Source organism: Lontra canadensis, unplaced genomic scaffold (assembly GCF_010015895.1).
Source record: "Lontra canadensis isolate GAN:19392208 unplaced genomic scaffold, GSC_riverotter_1.0 scaffold12, whole genome shotgun sequence".
Classification (NCBI taxonomy): Eukaryota; Metazoa; Chordata; class Mammalia; order Carnivora; family Mustelidae; genus Lontra; species Lontra canadensis.
Genome location: NW_022631006.1, coordinates 6,295,590 through 6,314,774, shown reverse-complemented (window position 1 = coordinate 6,314,774; position 19,185 = coordinate 6,295,590). Strand labels below are relative to the sequence as shown.

At 44.7% G+C, this 19,185-nt stretch overlaps 1 protein-coding gene across 1 annotated transcript; it reads left to right on the top strand.

Annotated features, from left to right (window-relative positions):
* The first annotated feature begins 2,203 nt into the window (after positions 1 to 2,203).
* Positions 2,204 to 18,928, top strand: LOC116867032 (dehydrogenase/reductase SDR family member 2, mitochondrial-like). Its single transcript, XM_032856334.1, has 9 exons — positions 2,204 to 2,255; positions 12,469 to 12,654; positions 14,225 to 14,402; positions 15,162 to 15,263; positions 16,461 to 16,531; positions 17,344 to 17,395; positions 17,942 to 18,076; positions 18,439 to 18,494; positions 18,817 to 18,928. Exons 2-9 carry the CDS (start codon positions 12,506 to 12,508, stop codon positions 18,926 to 18,928), a joined length of 855 nt encoding a protein of 284 aa, XP_032712225.1. The 5' UTR covers positions 2,204 to 2,255; positions 12,469 to 12,505.
* Positions 18,929 to 19,185: the final 257 nt, after the last annotated feature.

Sequence of the window (19,185 nt, the reverse complement as noted above, 5' to 3'; positions counted from 1 at the left end):
AACCAAGAAGATCATCCTTGTGATCTTTGAAAACCCCAGTAATTGAGTACTGGGAAGGAGACAATGAACCAGGTGCTAAAATCTTCAAAGAATGAGGAGTGAAACCTGGAGGTGAGATGACTGCAAAAAGTAGGGGAAAAGTCAGTACTCCACTAAAATTCACACTCAGAATATGCAAATAACCCTTAAAAATCAATAAGAAACAGACAACTCAATAAACAGTGGACAGAGAATGAACAGCCCATGAATTTAAAGAAGAGGAACGCTGAATGGCTGTCAAGTGTGTAAAGAGGACCAACTGCTTGGGTAATGAGGAAAATGCAAACCACGATGAGATGCTATTTTCCATCTATGAGAATGACGAAAGTGGAAATGTCTGAGGGCACAAGCATTAAGAATGACATAGAGAAATAGGCGATCTCCTAGGAGTATAAATTGGTACAAAAGCGTGGGAAAACAAATTTGGTAATATATAGTAAAGATCAAGATGTGTGTGCCCTTTAACCCAGCCTCTCCCTTCCAATAAAACTCTACAGGAGAGTTCACACTTATGTGGTGCAAGGAAATGTGCACAGGACATTTACGGCAGCACTTTAGGTGATAGATAAAAATTAAAGCAACCCAAATGTCCACCAGCATGAAAATGCATAATTGTGTGTGCTCATAGAGTGGGAACACTCTCTTCCATGCAGTGAAAGTGAATGGACTAGAGATGTACGTGTTGTGGTTGAATTCCAAAAACATTAAGTTGATGAAAACCAGTCAACTGCAGTATGGTAGGTACGGCATGGTAATATCATTTTTGGTAAAGCCTAAAAACAAGCAAAACAATACCCATGATTTGTGGATGTCAGTGTAATAAAAATGTAAAAATATGGGCGCCTGGGTGGTTGCGCCAGTTAAGCATCTGCCTTCCACTCAGGTCATGATGCCAGAGTCACGGGATCGAGCCCTGCATTGGGCTCCCTGCTCAATGGGGAGTCTGCTTCTCCCTCTAGTCTTCCTAGTCTTCCCTCTTGCTTGTGCTTTCTCTGTCTCTCTCAAATAAATACATAAAATCTTTAAAAAAATAAAGAACAATAAATAAAATGTAAAAACGTTGACAAGAAGGATACACATAACTTTAGGATGGTTGCCTCCTCTGGGGAGAGTGGGGAGAGGGCAGTAGGATCTTGGAGAAGCACAAAAGGGGGTTTTTACTCAATCTGTTATATTTTACTTAAAAAATATGAGCTAGGGCAAAATTAACATTTGTGAAATGTGGGTGTTGGCCGTATGACCCTGTTCTTTGCCGTTCGTTTGGAATATTTCACAATAGAAAAAGTCCATGGCATATGTAAGATGACAGCACTTTCAGAGATCAGATAAATACACTTTTAAGGCTCATGTAATCCCACTGTTCAGTGTCAGTCTGTCAATTTGTAAGTACTTCTGGAACACCTAAAAATTGCATAACAATGCCCTCAGTATCAGGACAGCTGCAGAGGATGAGCAGAATTTCCAAACAGATGTCAGAAATATGAATGTGCCACTCATAGAAACATAAAATTCATCATAACAAATGTGCATCAAGAGGAGATGGTACTGGTAGCTTCATCTAGAATGGGCTGGAATTGACAAAAACCTCCTAAAATATTTCTCTGTGGGCATAGCTCTCCAATGCTTCAATCTGTGACTCTGCTTACCGCCACCTCCCCACCACCACCAGGCTCTCTCTAAGCCATAAGGGCATTTGGGAACCCCCCTCTCCTTCTCCTGTGTGATATATAAATCTTTATTTAACAAATAAATATGTACGTCTTCCTGTCAGGCTCGCGTGTGCATACACACATAGCCCAGGTACCATGCGCTCCCTTTCCTGGGTTCTCTTCCTCTTACTGCAATCATAACCTCACGCCCCTCTGTCTGCACTCTCCTGGGAAAGTGAACCCCTCTCTTCCTTCAGGACCTTTTGCTACTGGAAACCTAGCTGGGGAGGCAGGAGCTTACCTTAGGAGGGGTCATTCAGGGCTATTACAGGTGATCCTAAGGATATCACATTTTGCTTAAATGTTTTCATGACTTAAAAAAGGGCTAGGGAGTGTGGTGGGCAGGGAATAGGGTGAGCTTAAGGGGAGTGTCCTGAAAGTTGAGAAGAAATGGGAGGAAACTCTTATATAGCAGAATACTCAGGGTGATCAGAAGTTTCATGATTGCTACAGTGCCAGGCTTCTGTTCAAGGATCAGAAGAAAGCACCTGAGTTCATCAGCCCCAGGTAGGCTTGTCTATTTCCTCCACCCATACCCCTGGGGACAAAGGGCTGCAGAGACTGGAGAGGCCAGAGTCCTCTAGAAGGGCTAGAGGCCAGAGCCTCTTCTCAGTACAATCCCTGTTCTGTAAGGCTTAAGATTGGCCAGGCTAGGGGGTGTAGTGGTCCTTAACTGAGGAAGTGCTAACCTCCTTGTTTCTTATGTACCAGAAATATCAGTTCAAATCCCTGCTGGTAGTAAGTATCAGCCATGCCAGAGACACCATGGGGCTAACTGTCCCCATCCTCGAAGAGCATGCCAGGGGGCTCTTGCAGGGCTAGGTGTGGGAGGGAGGAGAGGGATTCATCTGAGCCCTCCTGTGAATCCTGGGCCCTGGAAGTGTGTTTAGATGTTTCCACAGTGTATTCAGAGTATATTATTTCAGAAAATTTAAGAACAGTCCAATTTTCATACAAGTCACCTAAAATCTCTAAATGTACAGTTAACTTAAAGTTACAAAATTTTAGTAGCAGATTTTTACTATTCACAGCCTTAATAATCATGCCAAATTCTTAAAGGATTCTCAAAGTCCTCTAAGGTATGTATAGTTGGTAAAAAATTTTTTTTAATTAACTTTTTATTTTGGAATAATTTTAGATTTACCAAAAAGTTGCAAAGCTAGTACACAGAGCTCCTGTACACTCTTCATTTGGTTTCTTCTAATTTTAACGTTTTATGTAAAACAATGGCACATTCATCCAAACTAGGAAATGAACACTGGTGCAGTATCACACTAAACTACCTGCTTTATTCCTAGCTCTCCAATTTTTCCACTTACCTTTCTTTGTGCCCAGATCCAATCCAGGATGCCATATTGCATTTAATCCTCCTGTCTCCTTAGTCCCCTCTTATCCCAGACATTTCCTCAGTCTTGTTTTTCATGACCTTAACAGTTTTGAAGAGTATTGGTCAAGACATTGTAGAATGCACCTCAGTTTGGGTTGGTCTAATGTTCTTCTCGCTACTGGGCAGGGATACCGGGCTTGGGGGAATACCCTGAGGTGAAGTACCCTTCGTATCTCATCATATCAGCGCATCCGTGACCATGCGTGACTTACATGGCGATGTGAACCTTGATCACTTTGTTAGGGCAGCATCTGCTGGGTTTCTCCATAGTGAAGTTACTACTGCTCCTTCTCTACACTCAATTCTTTGGAAGCAAGGCTCCAAGTCCAGCCTACCCCCAGGGCGCGGGAGGAGGGATTCCTCTCCAGCTCATGCAAAGTAAATATTTGGAGTTCTTCTAGAAAGAAGGCTTATTTCCTCCTCATCATTTAGTTATTGACTTAGTCATTTTTCTGGTATCAGTATGGACACACGCATATTTATTTTAGAGGTTAGATTAAAATTCAATACTACATTATTTATTTTGTTGCTTATTTGTTCCAACTTTGGCCACTGAAAACTCTTTCAATTTGGCTCCTTTGCCCTTTGACACCCCTCCATCCTTTCTTTTTTTCTTTCCTTTTGTTTCTTTTCTTCTTCTTTTTCTTCTTTTTTTTTTTTTTGCAACTGTTTACTTTCTGGCAGTATCTGACATCCCAGGTTCCTCTTGTGTTTTTCCTGCTCCAGCCCTAGAAGCAGCCATTTCTCCAAGAAGGAACTGGGTATTTTTAAATAGTAGACTTTTTTTTTTTTTAAGATTTATTTATTTATTTATTTGACAGAGATTGCAAGTAGGCAGAGAGGCAGGCAGAGAGAGAGGAGGAAGCAGGCTCCCCACTGAGCGGAGAGCCCGATGTGGGGCTCGATCCCAGGACCCTGGGATCATGACCTGAGCTGAAGGCAGAGGCTTTAACCCACTGAGCCACCCAAGTGCCCCTCAAATAGTAGACTTTTAAATATCAGAGCAATGTATACTTTTTATAGAAAATTTGGGAAGTAAATAAGAGTAAAATTCTAGGGGAAAAAATCACAGTCCCACCACCAAAGGAAAAGCCTTTTTAGAATTTGGTGTGTTTCTTTCTTTTTTTTTTTTTTAAGATATTATTTATGTATTTGACACAGAGAGAGAGAGACAGTGAGAGAGGGAACACAAGCAGGGGGAGTGGGGGAGGGAGAAGCAGTCTTCCCTCCGAGCAAGGAGCCTGATGTGGGCCTCAATGTGGGGCTCGATCCCAGGACCCTGGGATCATAACCTGAGCTGAGGGCAGATGCTTAATGACTGAGCCACCCAGGCACCCCAGAACTGGGTGTATTTCTTTTCCATTCACTTGTTGATGTTCTTTGTTTTCAGTTTCATAATTTCTGCTTTTATTTATTTGTTTATTTATTTCTTTTGCTTGTGTTTATGTATCTTTTATTCTTTCCACTTTGAGTTTATTGGTATTTTCTTTTACTAACTTCTTGAGTTGAAAGCTCGTGCCATTATTTTCCACTATTTCCTTTCTGAAAATTTGTACTTTATCCTACGACTAATGCTTTGGCCATATTCAATAGGGTTTTGTTCTTCTGCAAAGTGTTTGCACTGTTGTTCATTTCTAAAGTGATTTTCTGCTTTGAGTTCCTCTTCCAAAAGTTATTTTATAAGGGGACTTAAATTTCTCTGTATGTGATATTTGGGGGAGTCTATACTTTCATATTAATTTCTGTATTTATTGCATGTGAGTGAGTGGGTATAAGGGACCCACAGGATTTCTGCTCTTCAGAATTTATTGAGATTTCCTTGTTAATTATTATGTAAAATTCTCTATATTTTCTTACTTACACCTTTTCTATTGAAATGTGATTTTAGAAAGGTATGTGTTACAGTTACCAACTAACTGGATTTACCAATTTCAAGCTTACATGTTAAGTACATAAAGGTTAATGACTAATATAATTTTTGTTTCCCACATATTTTATTAAAATCAATTATTAATCACTTCCCATCTTAAGTCTTTTTTCCCATTTTGATGCTTTTTGTCTCAAATTCTATTTTGTCTAATTATACTATTGTCATATTTGTTTGCCTTTTAATATTTGCCTGCTATGTCATCTATTCCTTTTTTAAAAAAAGATTTATTTATTTATTTTAGAGACAGAGCATGTTGGGGGGGGGCAGGAAGAAAATCCCAAGCAGACTCCCTGCTGAGCACAGAGCCCCTTGTGGGCTGGATCTCACAACCCTGAGATCATGATCTGAGCCAAAACCAAGAGTTGGATGCTTAGCCAACTGAGCCACCCAGCCTCCCGTTATCTATTCTTTTACTGACAATCTTCCTATGCCATTTTGTTCTAGCTGTGTCTCTTATTAACTGTATTTAGCTGGGCTTTAAAAAGATTTAATTTGAGAAACTCCATCTTTTAATAGGTAAATTTAACCCATGCTCATTTATCGTGAACATTCACATACATTTAGACTTATTCCTAAAATCTTGTTTTGTGCTGGTCATAACACTTTTTTTTTCTTCTTTCATTCCTTTCGTTGGGTTAATCCAAATTGCTTCTGGCCTTGTTATGATTACCTTCTCAGCGTTGATGCTTTTTCTCAGGAGGTGCTTAGCACAAAATAAGTCAATCAGTAAAAGACAAGTATCATATGATCTCACTGATATGAGGAATTTGAGAAACAAGACCGAAGATCATAGGGGAAGGGAGGGAAAAATGAAACAAGACGAAACCAGAGGGGGAGACAAACCATAAGAGACTCTTAATCTCAGGAAACAAACTGAGGGTTGCTGGAGGGTGGGGGTGGGAGGGATGGGATGGCTGGGGGATGGACATTGGGGAGGGTATGTGCTATGGTGAGTGCTGTGAATTGTGTAAGACTGATGAATTACAGACCTGTACCCCTGAAACAAATAATACCTTATATGTTAATTTTAAAAAAAGAGAGAGGTACTTGGCAAAATGGCAATGATTTGGAGAAGAGATCCAATGGCCTGGCTCCTCCCAATGCAACTACCTCTGTCCTAACAATTGCTCAGGCCCCTCCTTCTTCTGTCTGTTGCCTTTGAGCTTAGAGCACCTGCAGCTGCTCCTGCCTTTTACTAATGTCCTCACCTGAAGGCAAGTTGGAAAGTGATTTTCACTTGCAAGGTGACCCAACCTGTCTTTCAAGAATTCTTCATGATTTTCATAAAGTTTGCTTTTTAACCTTATTGCTTTGGATTTGTTTTCTTTCTTTATTTCTTAAAAATATCTTTTCATCTAGTGATTTGTGGTGAAGGGGAAGGCTGAAGTACCTATTTAATCTGTCACTTTTATTCCATTATAGCTTATTTACTTTCAAGCATTTTTCTATGTAGACATTTATGTTAATATAATTTCAGTCATTCTGTACATAAGTTTGTGTCATGAATTTTTCAGCTAGCATTTTAACTGAAGCATTTCCATATTATTACAAACTACTTATAAACACCATTTTTTAACAGTTGCATATATCCTGTCAGGTAACATGCCATATTCAGCACCTAAATTTTATCTATTTTTTCACCTGTTACAAATAAGACAATAAACATTTCTGTTCATAAATCTGTTTTTATATGTAAACGTTTTAGGTGGATGTCAAGATTTTTGCAGAATCCCAGCAAATCCCAGTTGGATCATTCCAGATCCACTAACATATAGCACACAAAGATATATCATATATAACACATATTTGTGTATTTATGTATATGTAAAGTACATGGCATGCATAAAACATATATGCATATTTCTCAGAACATACAAGTCTCTTTATGTTACCATGGTTTTTTTGGATTCTATGATTTGAAAACAAAGATGGTAAATCAACCCGAGACTAAGTATAGTCCAAGAGTGGAAATATGAAATATATTACATGAATGCCTGGGGATGTAGGGCAGCTGTTCCTGGTCACACCATTCTCTTTTGGGGGGGAGATACAGCAATAGTGACCACATTTTCTGGACCAAAAATAGGGACATATATTTTGTTCCATGATCAGGGTCAGAAGATCAGGGATGGAGTATGAAAACATTAATATGACTGGTTTTTTTTTACTGCCTTCTGGCATATAACTTTGGCTTTCTGATCCCACCCCAACCTGTGGAAGCCCAGCCCATCTCACTTGCATCGCCAGAGACACCTTTGCTCTCTTCAAATTCATGACTCTGAGGCTCATAATTGCCTTTCTACTTTTTTTTTCTCCTCCTCTCCTTCATCTTCCTCCTCTTCCTCCCCCTCCTTCTCCTCCTCCTCCTCCTCTTTTTCCTCCTCCTCCTCTTTTTCCTCCTCCTCCTCCTTCTCTTCCTCCTTCTTCTCCTTCTCTTCTTCTTCTTCTCCTCCTCCTTCTTCTTCTTTTTAAGTGGGGCTCCAACGTGGGGCCTGAACTAATGACCCTGAGATCAAGACCTGAGCTGAGATAAGAGTCATGTGCTTAACCAGGTGAGCCACCCAGGTGCCCTGCCTTTCTATTCTCTATCTCCTGGGATTCTTTTTGTCTGTCAGAAAGCTGTAATGTGCCTTTTTGTTAAAAGGGGGGTTGAGGGAGACTAATGGGTAATAACATAACATGTTAAGGAATATTATTGAGGTTTCTTCTGGTATCAGTCTAGTAGGGCTGCCATAACAAAAATGCTATAGATGGGGGGCTTAAACAACAGAAATTTATTTCTCACAATTCTGGAGGCTGGAAGTCCAAGATCAAGGTATTGGCAGATTTGATTTCTCCTGAGGTCTCTCTTTGGCTTACAGATGGCTGCCTTCTCACTGTGTCCTCACATGGCCTTTTCTTTGTGTGCACACATCCCTTTGTGTGTCCAAATGTCCTCTTCTTATAAGGACAGTGGTCAGACTGGATTAAGGCCTACCCTAGTGGCCCCATTTTAACTTAATCACCTCATTAAAGGCCCCATCTTCCCTCCCAAGTCATACTGTGAGGTAATGGAAGTTAAGGCCTCAATATACAAATGTAGGGCCTGGAGGGAAACACAATTCAGTCCATAATACTCCTTGAGATCAAAATTGAACTTGTTTCAAAACCCAGAGATTTAAGTAGAAAGTGCCTGGTTGTTTCTAGCTTTTATGTTGAATATAGAAGTGAACTTATCTAGTCTCAGAGTCCTATGATGTTTTCCCTGAGAAGGGTTAGGTTAGCTATCTCTATTACTCCTCTACTTGTGTGGGGGCTTAGGTAGAAAGACCAGGATAGACCACTCAGAAAATGGAACAGGAATTAAGACACACACAAAAAACGAACACTAGAGAAACAAGTATTAGCTATTTCAGCCTGTAGGGCCTCAGATGAAATGTATGCCTCCTTGAGTGTCATGATCATCATTTATATAAAAATTATCAACTTCTGGGACACCTGGGTGCCTCAGTCAGTTAAGCGCTGCCTTCAGCCCAGGTCATGATCCAGGGTCCTGGGATTGAGTCCTGCATAGGGCTCCTTGCTCAGCTGGGGGCCCACTTCTCTCTCTGACTTTGCCAGCCACTCTGCCTGCTTGTGCTCTCTCTCTTTCTCTCTGATAAATAAATAAATAAATAAATAAATTCTTTTTAAAAAATTATCAATTTCTAAAAAGCTCCAGGAGATTTTTTTTTTTTTTTTTTTTTGGTCCATTAGAGAAAGCACCAAATCCCATGGCTTTACCTCAGCATTCCACCTTACCCAGGCCCTTGGCTCTGTTGCTGCTGGCCACCTCTCTATCCCACCTCAGGCCAACTCTGACTAGACTCTGTGCCTGGAGCTTTCTCAGCCCTAGCTACCAAGATGAGGGGACTTGTAGCTTCAAGCTCCCCATACCCTCTTCCTTTCACAGGAGCTTCCTCACCTCTTCTGCCCAGGGTGCTCACTCTGTCTCACTTCATCTCCTAGAGACCAGGCTCTTATTTGTGCTTGCTCCGTCTCATCAGCCAAGTTTGATCCTTATTCCCCCACAGTGTCCACTTGTAACGACTAATGATGAAAGACGTGCCTCCCTTAGTATATGCGCCGCCGAAGCGAGCACGATATGTCTCCCTTAATAAGAGGCAGGAGTTCATATTAAAGAGTAGATGTCTACTTTAACAAACAGTTTCTTTATAGCAATTCTAGAAATATAAAAATAGCCCCAATTGATGAATTTGTATTTTATTCTCCTATAGATCTTAGTACAGTTTTTCTATGAGTCAAAGCCAAGTGAATTTCCTTAAAAGTTTTTGGGTTGAAACAGTTTTAAGTTCAGAGGAAGTTGCAAAAACACTACAGAGAGGTCCTGCATACCCTCCATCCAAAATTTCCTATTTCCTATCCATCTTCTAAATGATAGTTCAGTATTCAAATTGGGAAATTGACACAGATACAGTCCACAGACCTTACTCAGATTTCACCAGTTTCATGTGCAATCATTTGTGTAGGTGATGCTGGACTGTTATCACATATGCAGATTTGTGAAACCACCAGCACAGCTGGGATACAGAACTATTCCATCACCACAAAGATCCCTTGTGCTACCTCTTTAGAGCCAAACCCATCTGCCTCCCCCAACTCCTTCCCTAACCCCTGGCAATAACAAATCTCTTCTCCATATGTATAATGTTGTCCTTTTGAGAATGCCATATTAGTGGAATCATTAAGGGAACTGCCTTTTTCACTCAGCATAATTTCATTGAGCTCCATCCAAATTGTTGCACATATCAGTAGTTTGTTTCTTTTTATTGCTCTAGAGTGTTTTCGAACACCAACAAATTCTTCAGCACCAGCTGGGTGCCCAATAATGTAATTCAATTCTGACATTAACTAGAGAGCCTCAGATGCCAGAGGTTTAAGGGTTTGGTCCCATATGACTGTCCTAGTCCAGACACCAATTACAAGTCCCAAGCCACCCATGTTTTTGATCAACCAGCTATAAATTGGGAATCCCCACAACCTCTTTCTTAGATTTGATGATTTGCTAATATGACCTGCAGAGCTCAGGAGAACACTTTGTTTACTTCAATTGACTGGTTTATTATAAAGGATACAACTTAGAGGGCGCGTGGGTGGCTCAGTTGGTTAAGCGACTGCCTTTGGCTTAGATCATGATCCCAGAGTCCCAGGATCGAGTCCCGCATCAGGCTCCCAGCTCCATGGGGAGTCTGCTTCTCCCTCTGACCTTCTCCCCTCTCACTCTTTTTCTCACTCCCTCTCTCAAATAAAAATAAATAAAATCTTAAAAAAAATAAAATTTGATGTTATTTAAAATAAAAAAGGATACAATGTAGGAACAGCCATGTGGAATTAATGTATAGGGCAATGTATAGGTGAGTGTGTGTGTGTGTGTGTGTGCGCGTGCGTGCGCGTATGTATAGTTTCAATACCTTTTTCTGGAAGATCTCTGAATCTCATTATTCAAGAGTTTTTATAGAGCTCCTCCTCCAGCCCCTCTCTCTCTTCCTGAGGTGGGTAGGTGGAGCTGCTGGTTCCAACTTTCTCATCACTCAGTCTTTCTGGTGACCAGCCCCATCCTGGGGCTACCTAGGATCCCCACCTTAAGTCACCTTACTAGCATGAACTTAGTTTGTGATTGGAAAGGGGCTCCTTATGAATAACAAAAGATACCCCTATCACTCAAAAAATCCCAAGGGTTTGAGGAGCTCTGTGCCAGGAACCAAGGATGGAGATGAAATATATTTTATTTTACACCACTGGGAAGATGTACCACGCTTGGCTCAACCATTCATTGAAGGACTTTTGAGTCATTTCCAACTTTGGCTAATACAAATGAAGCTTCTATAAATGTTCATGTGCATGATGTTGTGTGGACATATGTTTTCATTTCTCTGGGATAAATGCCCAGGAGTACAATTGTTGGTCATATGGTAAGTATATGTTTATTTTTAAAGTTTGAGGGTAGCCAAGACAAATATATAAGTTCTGTGGGCTTGGAACAAGTAGCCCCTCCCTGAGGAAGTCAGAGAAGGCAGTAGAATTTAGATATTAAAATTACAAACTATATTCAGTAGACTTGGTTTTGAACCTGAGCATTTCACTTTCTGGTGAGAGACTGAACAATTTAACTCTTTGCTTCGGTTTACGGTTCTGCAAGATGTGGATAGTGACTGCTACTAACTCCAAATGCTATCATGATTATTAAACTGAAAAAAAATGTAGCGTGCATAGCACTATGTTTAGGACATAATCGTCAATAAATGTGACATATGTAATAGATGCTATTTGTGTCTTGCTTCTGTCCCCGGGGCACTTATCTTTCTGTCCATGAAAACTCAGTGTCCATCAATGAGCAGCTATGACTCTTCCTGAAGGTTTCTGAGCACAGGTGGGGGAGGTTGAAAATATGATGGAACTAATGCTGCTCAGGAACAGTCCTCAACAAATGACTGATAGGAGTTGGAAATATACTTTCATGAGATGAACCAAATATCCTGGTTTGCTTAGGACTGAGCAGTTCCATAGAATCTGGGTCTTTCGGTACTAAAACCCGCAGTCCTGGAAAATTAGAATGGTTGGTCAAGCACCTCTCGTGGACAATCTTCCCTTCTATCTCTCTCCCTCCACTCCCCTAACATGGTTTCCCAGAGCCATCTCCAGGGCCAACCTAAGGCAACTGCTTCTTGATCTCCCCAGAAGATGAAAGATGTGAGATGAGAAAGAGTTGTTGCAGAAATAAGGTGTTGCTGATGCAGTTGCAATGGCAAAGGTGCCATGGGATCTTTGGGCAGGTGGACCAGAAAAGTGTGCAGAAGGGATGAGTGTGGAGACCCCACGAAAGTTTGGGAACCAGAAGAGAATGGTTGGACTTTCACCTACCGTTGGATGAGAGTCATTTGTAATGAGGAGAAGCAACTTGCCTGTCAAATGCTGACAAGTTTGGTATCTCTGATGTGGGGGCTAAGGCTGTGGCTTCAGTAGGACCTGAGAGAAGAGGAGGTTGTGGTAGATCAGGGAGCTGACAAGAGCTTGGGCCAGGTTGTTGCAAGAGGCTGGGGAAAGTTGAGAAAAAGTTGAAAGCAGCATCTTTGTGGAAGCATGGATGTGGGGAGGGAGGTACAAAGGTGACTCTAAGAAGAGTACAGTGACATTCCTTGTTTGGGGTGTTGGAAGGTGTCAGGCAAAAACTCCTCAGGCATCTACCAGCAGCCCAGCACCATGGCTGTCCACTCTGCGGTGGTGGTGTGGTTCACTACAATGAGGAGGCCCTTCAGTGGACAGGTAGTGGAAAGGCACGAGCAGCTCTGTACTTCCCTGGGAAGTTTGAAGGATACATGAAGACACAGATCCTGATATATTTCTTGTTGTGATTGTCTTTCCAGGTTCTTCCTCAGAGTGGGTCCAGACGGAAGGAGGCCAATGGCTGCCATGCTCAGAGCTGTGTCAGGGGCCTTTAGGGGTCTTCGTAACTCCTCCATGCCTCTGTCAGCAAGAATGAGCAGCAATAGTGCAGACAGGAGCTGCACCCTGGCTGAGAAAGTGGCTGTGATCACTGGGTCCACAAAGGGGTAAGCGAAAGGGAATCCCTCACTGCAATATCACAAGATGTTAGTATCCCCATCCCAGAGTGAGCTCAGCAATCAGTGCCCTTCTCAGACATCCCTGCCTGACACTCCCACAGCTCCAGCATTTACAATGAACTCTAAATCTTAGCAACTCTCCCTAAAACATCTGGTTCCTGAGTTCCAAGAATGATGTAGTTGGAAAACCAGCTGATTCTGAGTCAATCAGAGTAGTGTTGGAATCTAATCTCTGCCAGGTACTTGCTGGGTAACCAGAAGACATTTAACTTATTATCATCAGGACAGCCCTCTTTCCCTGTCCTTCCTAGGCACATCACTGTGGTCTTTTAGGATCCTGGTCTATCAGGGAGAAGCCCAAGACCTACTTGCCTCTCAGACTCGGGGTTTCACTGGCTGCATAATGCCCACTGGCAGTAAGGCAATGGGCAGGACAACATCTCAAGACCAACTCAGAGACCTTTTATAGATGAACCTCCCCTTCTGCCATGTTTCTTTCAGTGTCCCTCTAGTTCTGCTCCTCCTCTAATTGCCACCAGGAGCCATGATCTGTAATGAGTCATTAGTGCAGACAGGAGGAAAGGAGGCTTCTGGTGTTGAGTGCTTCAGGACCACCATCTTCCTTTTGACTGTTCATGGTCTAGGCCATCACTAATTTGGACCATTCCATTTAGAACTGCTTCATCATTCCAGGTTTCCCAGACCCACATGGTGTTTTAAATTTTTGTGTGGGCTTTCCGTGCCCAGCTTTCATGACAAATGAATACCTCCAAAATGCCAACCTGCCCAGAGAGTTTCCAGGAGACAGGAGAAATATGCCTTCTGCCCTTTCATTACCGGGGCTAAACCAGCCTCGCCCAGAGCAGCTTCAGACCTCTTAAAGTAAGGAGATGCAGAGTGGACAGAACATCTTTTTTAGCAGGGAAGTTTTTCCACTGCAGAGCAGAAGAAACTACTGGGCTTAGGGAAAGGAATTCCTACCAGAGGCCTCTGGTTAGAACTAAGGGAGAGAATGTTGGGCAGCTGAGGGTTCTCTATAATCGAGGATGAGTGCCCAGCACATTTACAAATGTTCATTTTAAAACCTTCCTTTTGGGGTGCCTGGGTGGCTTAGATGGTTAGGCATCTGCCTCCAGCTCAGGTCATGATCCCAGGGTCCTGGGATGGAGCCCCACTTTGGGCTCCCTGCTTGGCAGGGAGTCTACTTCTCCCTCTCGTTCCCTACTGTCTGCCCTGCTTGTGCGCTCTCACTCTGTCAAATAAATAAATAAAATCTTTTTAAAAAAAGACTGAATAAATAAAACCTTCCTTTAACAAAATTAACGTGAAAATTTTCTCCCCTCTAAAATATGATTGTTATACATGGTAAGACTTAAATGAGGTAGCCTTGGTGAAGGCCTGATGTTTATAGTCATATTCAATTGTTCTTCCTCCCTGCTTGGAAGGATTTGGAGCAGCTCTTGGGTCATACTGTGGAACTCAATCTGTGTCTCATGATCAGGCTACTACGGGGAGAATGGGAAGGGAATAAAGCCACCACAGCCATCTCTGCCCACAGGATCGGCTTCGCCATTGCGCGGCGCCTGGCCCAGGACGGGGCCCATGTGGTCATCAGCAGCCGGAAGCAGCAGAACGTGGACCGGGCAGTAGCCGCGCTACAAGGGGAGGGGCTGAGCGTGACGGGCACTGTGTGCCACGTTGGGAAGGCTGAGGACCGGGAGCGGCTGGTGGCCACCGTGAGTGCCAGGGTTGGAAGGCAGATGGGGACAGGCAGACTTATCTCTGGTGGGAGGGGCTGGAGGTCTCTAGCATTGGTGTCTAGGCCAACAACACATGTGACCCAGGATAGGGTCCTGCTCAAGGGATAAAACAAACGGACAACCAGTATTGTGTCAGTGTGGCTGACAAGGGATGCTCCAGGTAAGGAAGGAACTCACATGGCCTAGGGTAGTCTGATGACCCCTCAGTGGGGCATGTCCTGGGAGCTTGCTGGGGACCCAGAATTTCAGATCTCCCTAGAGCTGCTGAATTAAAATCGCATTTAACCAGACTCCAGGTGAGTGTACCTGTTAGAGTTTAAGCAGCACAGTGCTAGTGCACCCCAGGTATTGGGTTGGGGAGCCCACTAGAGTCACAGTCTGGGTTAAGACCAGTTCATGTGGTTAAGACCAGTCCTGGAAGGGGTGAGCTGTGAGGCAGAGGTGAGAGAAAGGGCAATGTAGAAGCAGCAACCCCATGAGTGAAGATCTGGACTGGGGAATGAGCTTCCAAGTGAGTATCTTGTGGGGCAGAAATTAGATGCTTCCAGGAAGGTGAGAAACAAATATCTCACTCAACTTCTGATCTCCAAGGTCTGACTCTGCCCCAGGATGGCCCCAGGCAGGAAGGGGTTACTCACTTTGCTCTAGGTCATCAGTCTGGCTAGGGAAGGAGAGAGGCTTCTGGGAACCTTTTATTCCATTCCTTCAACTGCTATCCTGACATTTCCTCCACAGGCCCTGGAGCATTGTGGGGGCGTCGACTTCCTGGTATGCGTGGCAGGGGTCAACCCTTTGGTGGGGAGCACCCTGGGGGCCAGTGAACAGGTGTGGGACAAGGTGAGGACTGGGGTAGGATCTTACACAGCCTGCGTGGTTCTCTGTCCACCATATTTGCACACACACATAGTACCTAAGGTCCCTCATACTCCTGTCACTACTGACTTTTATGGGTGGGGCATGAGGTCACCTGGGTCAAACCACCCATCAGGAAGCTAACAGGCACTGGTCCCCATATGCCAGGTACCAGCAGCCTCCCCTCTCTTAGGACTCTCCAAGTTGACTCTCCTTGTCCTGGCCACTACTACAAAGTCCTGAGACGCCAGAAGAGATTTCTGGTCTGTCTATGGTGAAGGGTTCTGAGGATGTTCCGGTCTGGACTCATGGGCACCCACTCTGATCCCTTCGGTCTGGCTGTCCCAAGGGTCCCTCAGCTGTCCACAGACACAGCTGAGAGGAGGGACCCTCATCCAGACTTGCCATCCTATCTGGAATCCACCAAGCATTCTAGGGGCTTCTGTTGCCCCTGCCCTCCTGCCCCTGCTGTCCTGGAGGTCCCCTGAGAGGGGTCGGCACAGTCCTGACCCGCCCCCTCACCTTATGCTGTAGGCAGAGATAGGTCCGTGGGCAGGGTGAGCCATTCCCTCCTCACAGAGTCTTCTTCCGCTGACCAGCTCCTGCCGTCTGTCCTTGAAGATCCCACCCCACCTCTGTTTGTTTCTCACATTCCCTGGTCTTCTGGACCCAATTCTCAGTTCCCCCTTCTCACTCCTCAGTCATCCTCAGACTTTTCCAATTAAAAACAAAACAAAACAAAACCAGTTCAGAACATTTCCTGACAGACTGAGTGCTCAGTGTGGATTCCCTCTCTCCTTTACACTTCCCTTAAGGCACTCACCAAAAACAAATCATCCTGATTTCTTCCTCCCTTCTCTTTTCTCAGGCCTCCTCTCTGGAGGGCCATGTTGACTGGGGAGAGGTGGTGTGGATACCAGCCGCGGGAGGGTCTCCCAAACCACAGCTTGTTGGTGGTTCTCCTATGATCTGGGCAGGACAGGAACCTGAGAATCCGACACAGGCCCTCACATTCTTTCTCCTGAAGGACCCTGTCCATTGTACACAGTCAAAGATCAGGACCCAAGTTCTGAGGCTATCGAGAGTGCCTTGGGTCCTGCTCTGGCCACGGGTCTCCAAGTGACCAGTGAGAATGAACATTGGACAGACCTCATCTCTCCCTCTTCTCTGCTCTAATTTCAGATCCTGGATGTGAATGTGAAGTCCCCGGCCCTGCTGCTGAGCCAGCTGCTGCCCCACATGGAGAACAGGGGGTGTGGCAGGGAGGGGCTGGTGGGCCCTGGGGTCTTCGTGCATGGGTGTCCTCTACCCTACATGAAGCACTTGGGCAGGAGCCCAGGAAGTGGAGGGTGGCGGGAGAAGAGGGAGGTGTGTCCTTTGGGACATGTTCTCCATTCTCAAACCTACCTTCTTCCCTATGGGATGAAACAATTCTGAAGAAATAAAAAATTGCTGGGAAGGAGGAGAAACCTGCCTTTCAGGTCCTCAGAGGACTTGTCATGAGTGCTTGTTCTTTTGATCTGAGAGAATGCAGGGACCTTGATCCTGTAGTGGCAGCTCCAGGGAAGAAGGGTTAAGAAGGAGGTCACCTGGAACCCCAGCTCTGGTCCTTTGACTCCAGCCCTCCTCTGTGAGCCATCTCACCAGTTTCCCTTCTGGTTAGAGGAACTATGGCATTTGCTCCTCCTCAAGTCACCTGCAGAGCCTGGCTCTTCTGCGTTCTGGGCTACCTGGAAACAGACCAGGCTGGGACTGCTTGGTGGCACACTGAGCTCACAGGAGTCTGTGGCTTGGGAGTATTACTGGGGCTCTGCTCTTAGGAAGTGCTGCCTATCAGTCTTGGGTCCCCCACCCAAGGAACACCTCCCTGGATATGGTCACTGGGTAGCATTGACCCCATCATTGACCTACATGTCTGCTAGCTTCTCCCCAGTGTTCCAGATAGTCTTTCACCTTATCCTGAATCTTGAGCTGGCTTCCTCTTACTGTGAAAGTACAACTTCCTGGTGCATCTGGATTCTTAGGTGGATGCACATGTCATCTCATCCCATCCATCTCTTTACAGGACAGGCTCTGTGGTTCTGGTCTCATCTGTGGTGGCCTATATGCCAATACCAGTGAGTATAAAACCCTTTGGATGGGGCTTGATGAGGGGCAGCAGAGTCTTGTTTCATGTGAGGCCCTACAGTTGGGTGTGGGCGAACTGGCTAGTAACGGGAGTTGAGATGAACTTGATTGCTATAGATTTGGGACTATAATCTCACTTCGCCATACATCTCTGGAAGCCAAGGATGTTAAGCCATTTGCCCAGGGTATGCACAGTTTATGGTAAAGCAAGTTCTGGGTTCTGGGATTTCCTCATTCTGGTTTCTTGGCTGAATGTTGGAAAGCACAGTGTGGCTTTCTCCATTTCAAGCTTGGACACATATGGCAGTGAATCCCTGGCATTTCTCTAAGCCTAGGCAAGGCCCTCTCTCTCAAAACTTCACCCCTTGAAAATGACTGTAGATGGGGAAAGGTGGAAGAAGGGATTTTAGTTTGGGCCAAAATTAAGTGCATCTACTTAGTCTGAGACCCAGAACCATAGCTCCGGCCATTCAGGTGACATTCCCTCCTGCTGTAGACATTCCAATCTGCTCTGTCTACTTCCTTCTGCTTTTCAGAAGCTGGGAGTCTACAACACCAGCAAAACAGCACTGTTGGGTCTCTGTAAGTCTCTAGCTGTAGAGCTGGCTCCAAAAGGCATCCGAGTGAACTGCTTGGTGCCAGGAATAATCAAGACTGAATTTATCCAAGTGGTGAGGATCACAGGGTTTGCTCCCCAACACCTGCCCCATGGTCCCCACTGGTCCCTTCCCTGGTATAGCTCCTGGGGTCCACAGAAACCTGCATACTTGGATTATAACTTCAGTCCAGGCCCATCAATCAGAGGCTCTACCTTGAAGCCTTTGGCACCAGTGGCCTCTCATTTCCCTGCAGAATGGAGTCTCTATTCTCAGTAGGGAGCAAAGAAAAGTTCTGCCCCACTCCCCTCTGTGGGGATGGAGAGGGTCATCCGCCCACAGAGGTATCGATCTGCCACAATGCCATTCCCACCACCCCTGCCTTACCCCCACCAACAGTCCTTCTGCCTATCACTGACTCGGAAATCTCTCCCCAGAAGAAATCATTGCCATACTTGCTACCTGACTTGAATGACATCTATGGATTGCAGAGGTAGGTGGGGTTTTGTGGCTTTAATGGCCTGTGATTACTCTGAAGCAAATTTCAATTTCAAGAAGAGATAGAGCTCTGACTTTCCAGTCTGCTGGCTGTTCCCTCTTGCTGGAGTCGAGAATGGCACAGCCTGGGACTAAGGGCTGGAGGGTGGGCATGGTCTTGCTGAGCCCACCATGACCTTCCCTGGAACCTGATTTGACTAGAATTCTTTGAGGTACTGGTCATTAGGGTCAACGCTGGACCCTGGGCCAGCAGAACCTAAAGTCGGAGGTTAACTTTGCAAGGGGCTGTGACCTCAGTATGGCTCTCTTTCCTTCAGGTTTGGGGAACCCGAAGAGTGTGCAGGGATTGTGGCCTTCCTGTGCTCGCCAGATGCCAGCTACATCACCGGCGAGAACATCATGGTAGCTGGCTACTCTCCTAAGCTGTGAAGCAGACTGTTAAGAGAATGGGGCCATGGTCCTTAGTGTGCAGCTGGGGGCTTGGTGGAGAATAAGGAGGTGGGGAACCTTAGGGCCCAGAATCATACAGGAAATGAGAAGGAAGGCAAGATGTTTGAAATTTCTCATTTGGAAATAAACATGTTTGGAAACTCCCAGTCTGGGATCATCCTTGTTTGGTAGTGATACATGAGCATTTCCCTTGACCTGGAAGCCTCATCTCTAGATTAGTCCCTTCCCTTATCACC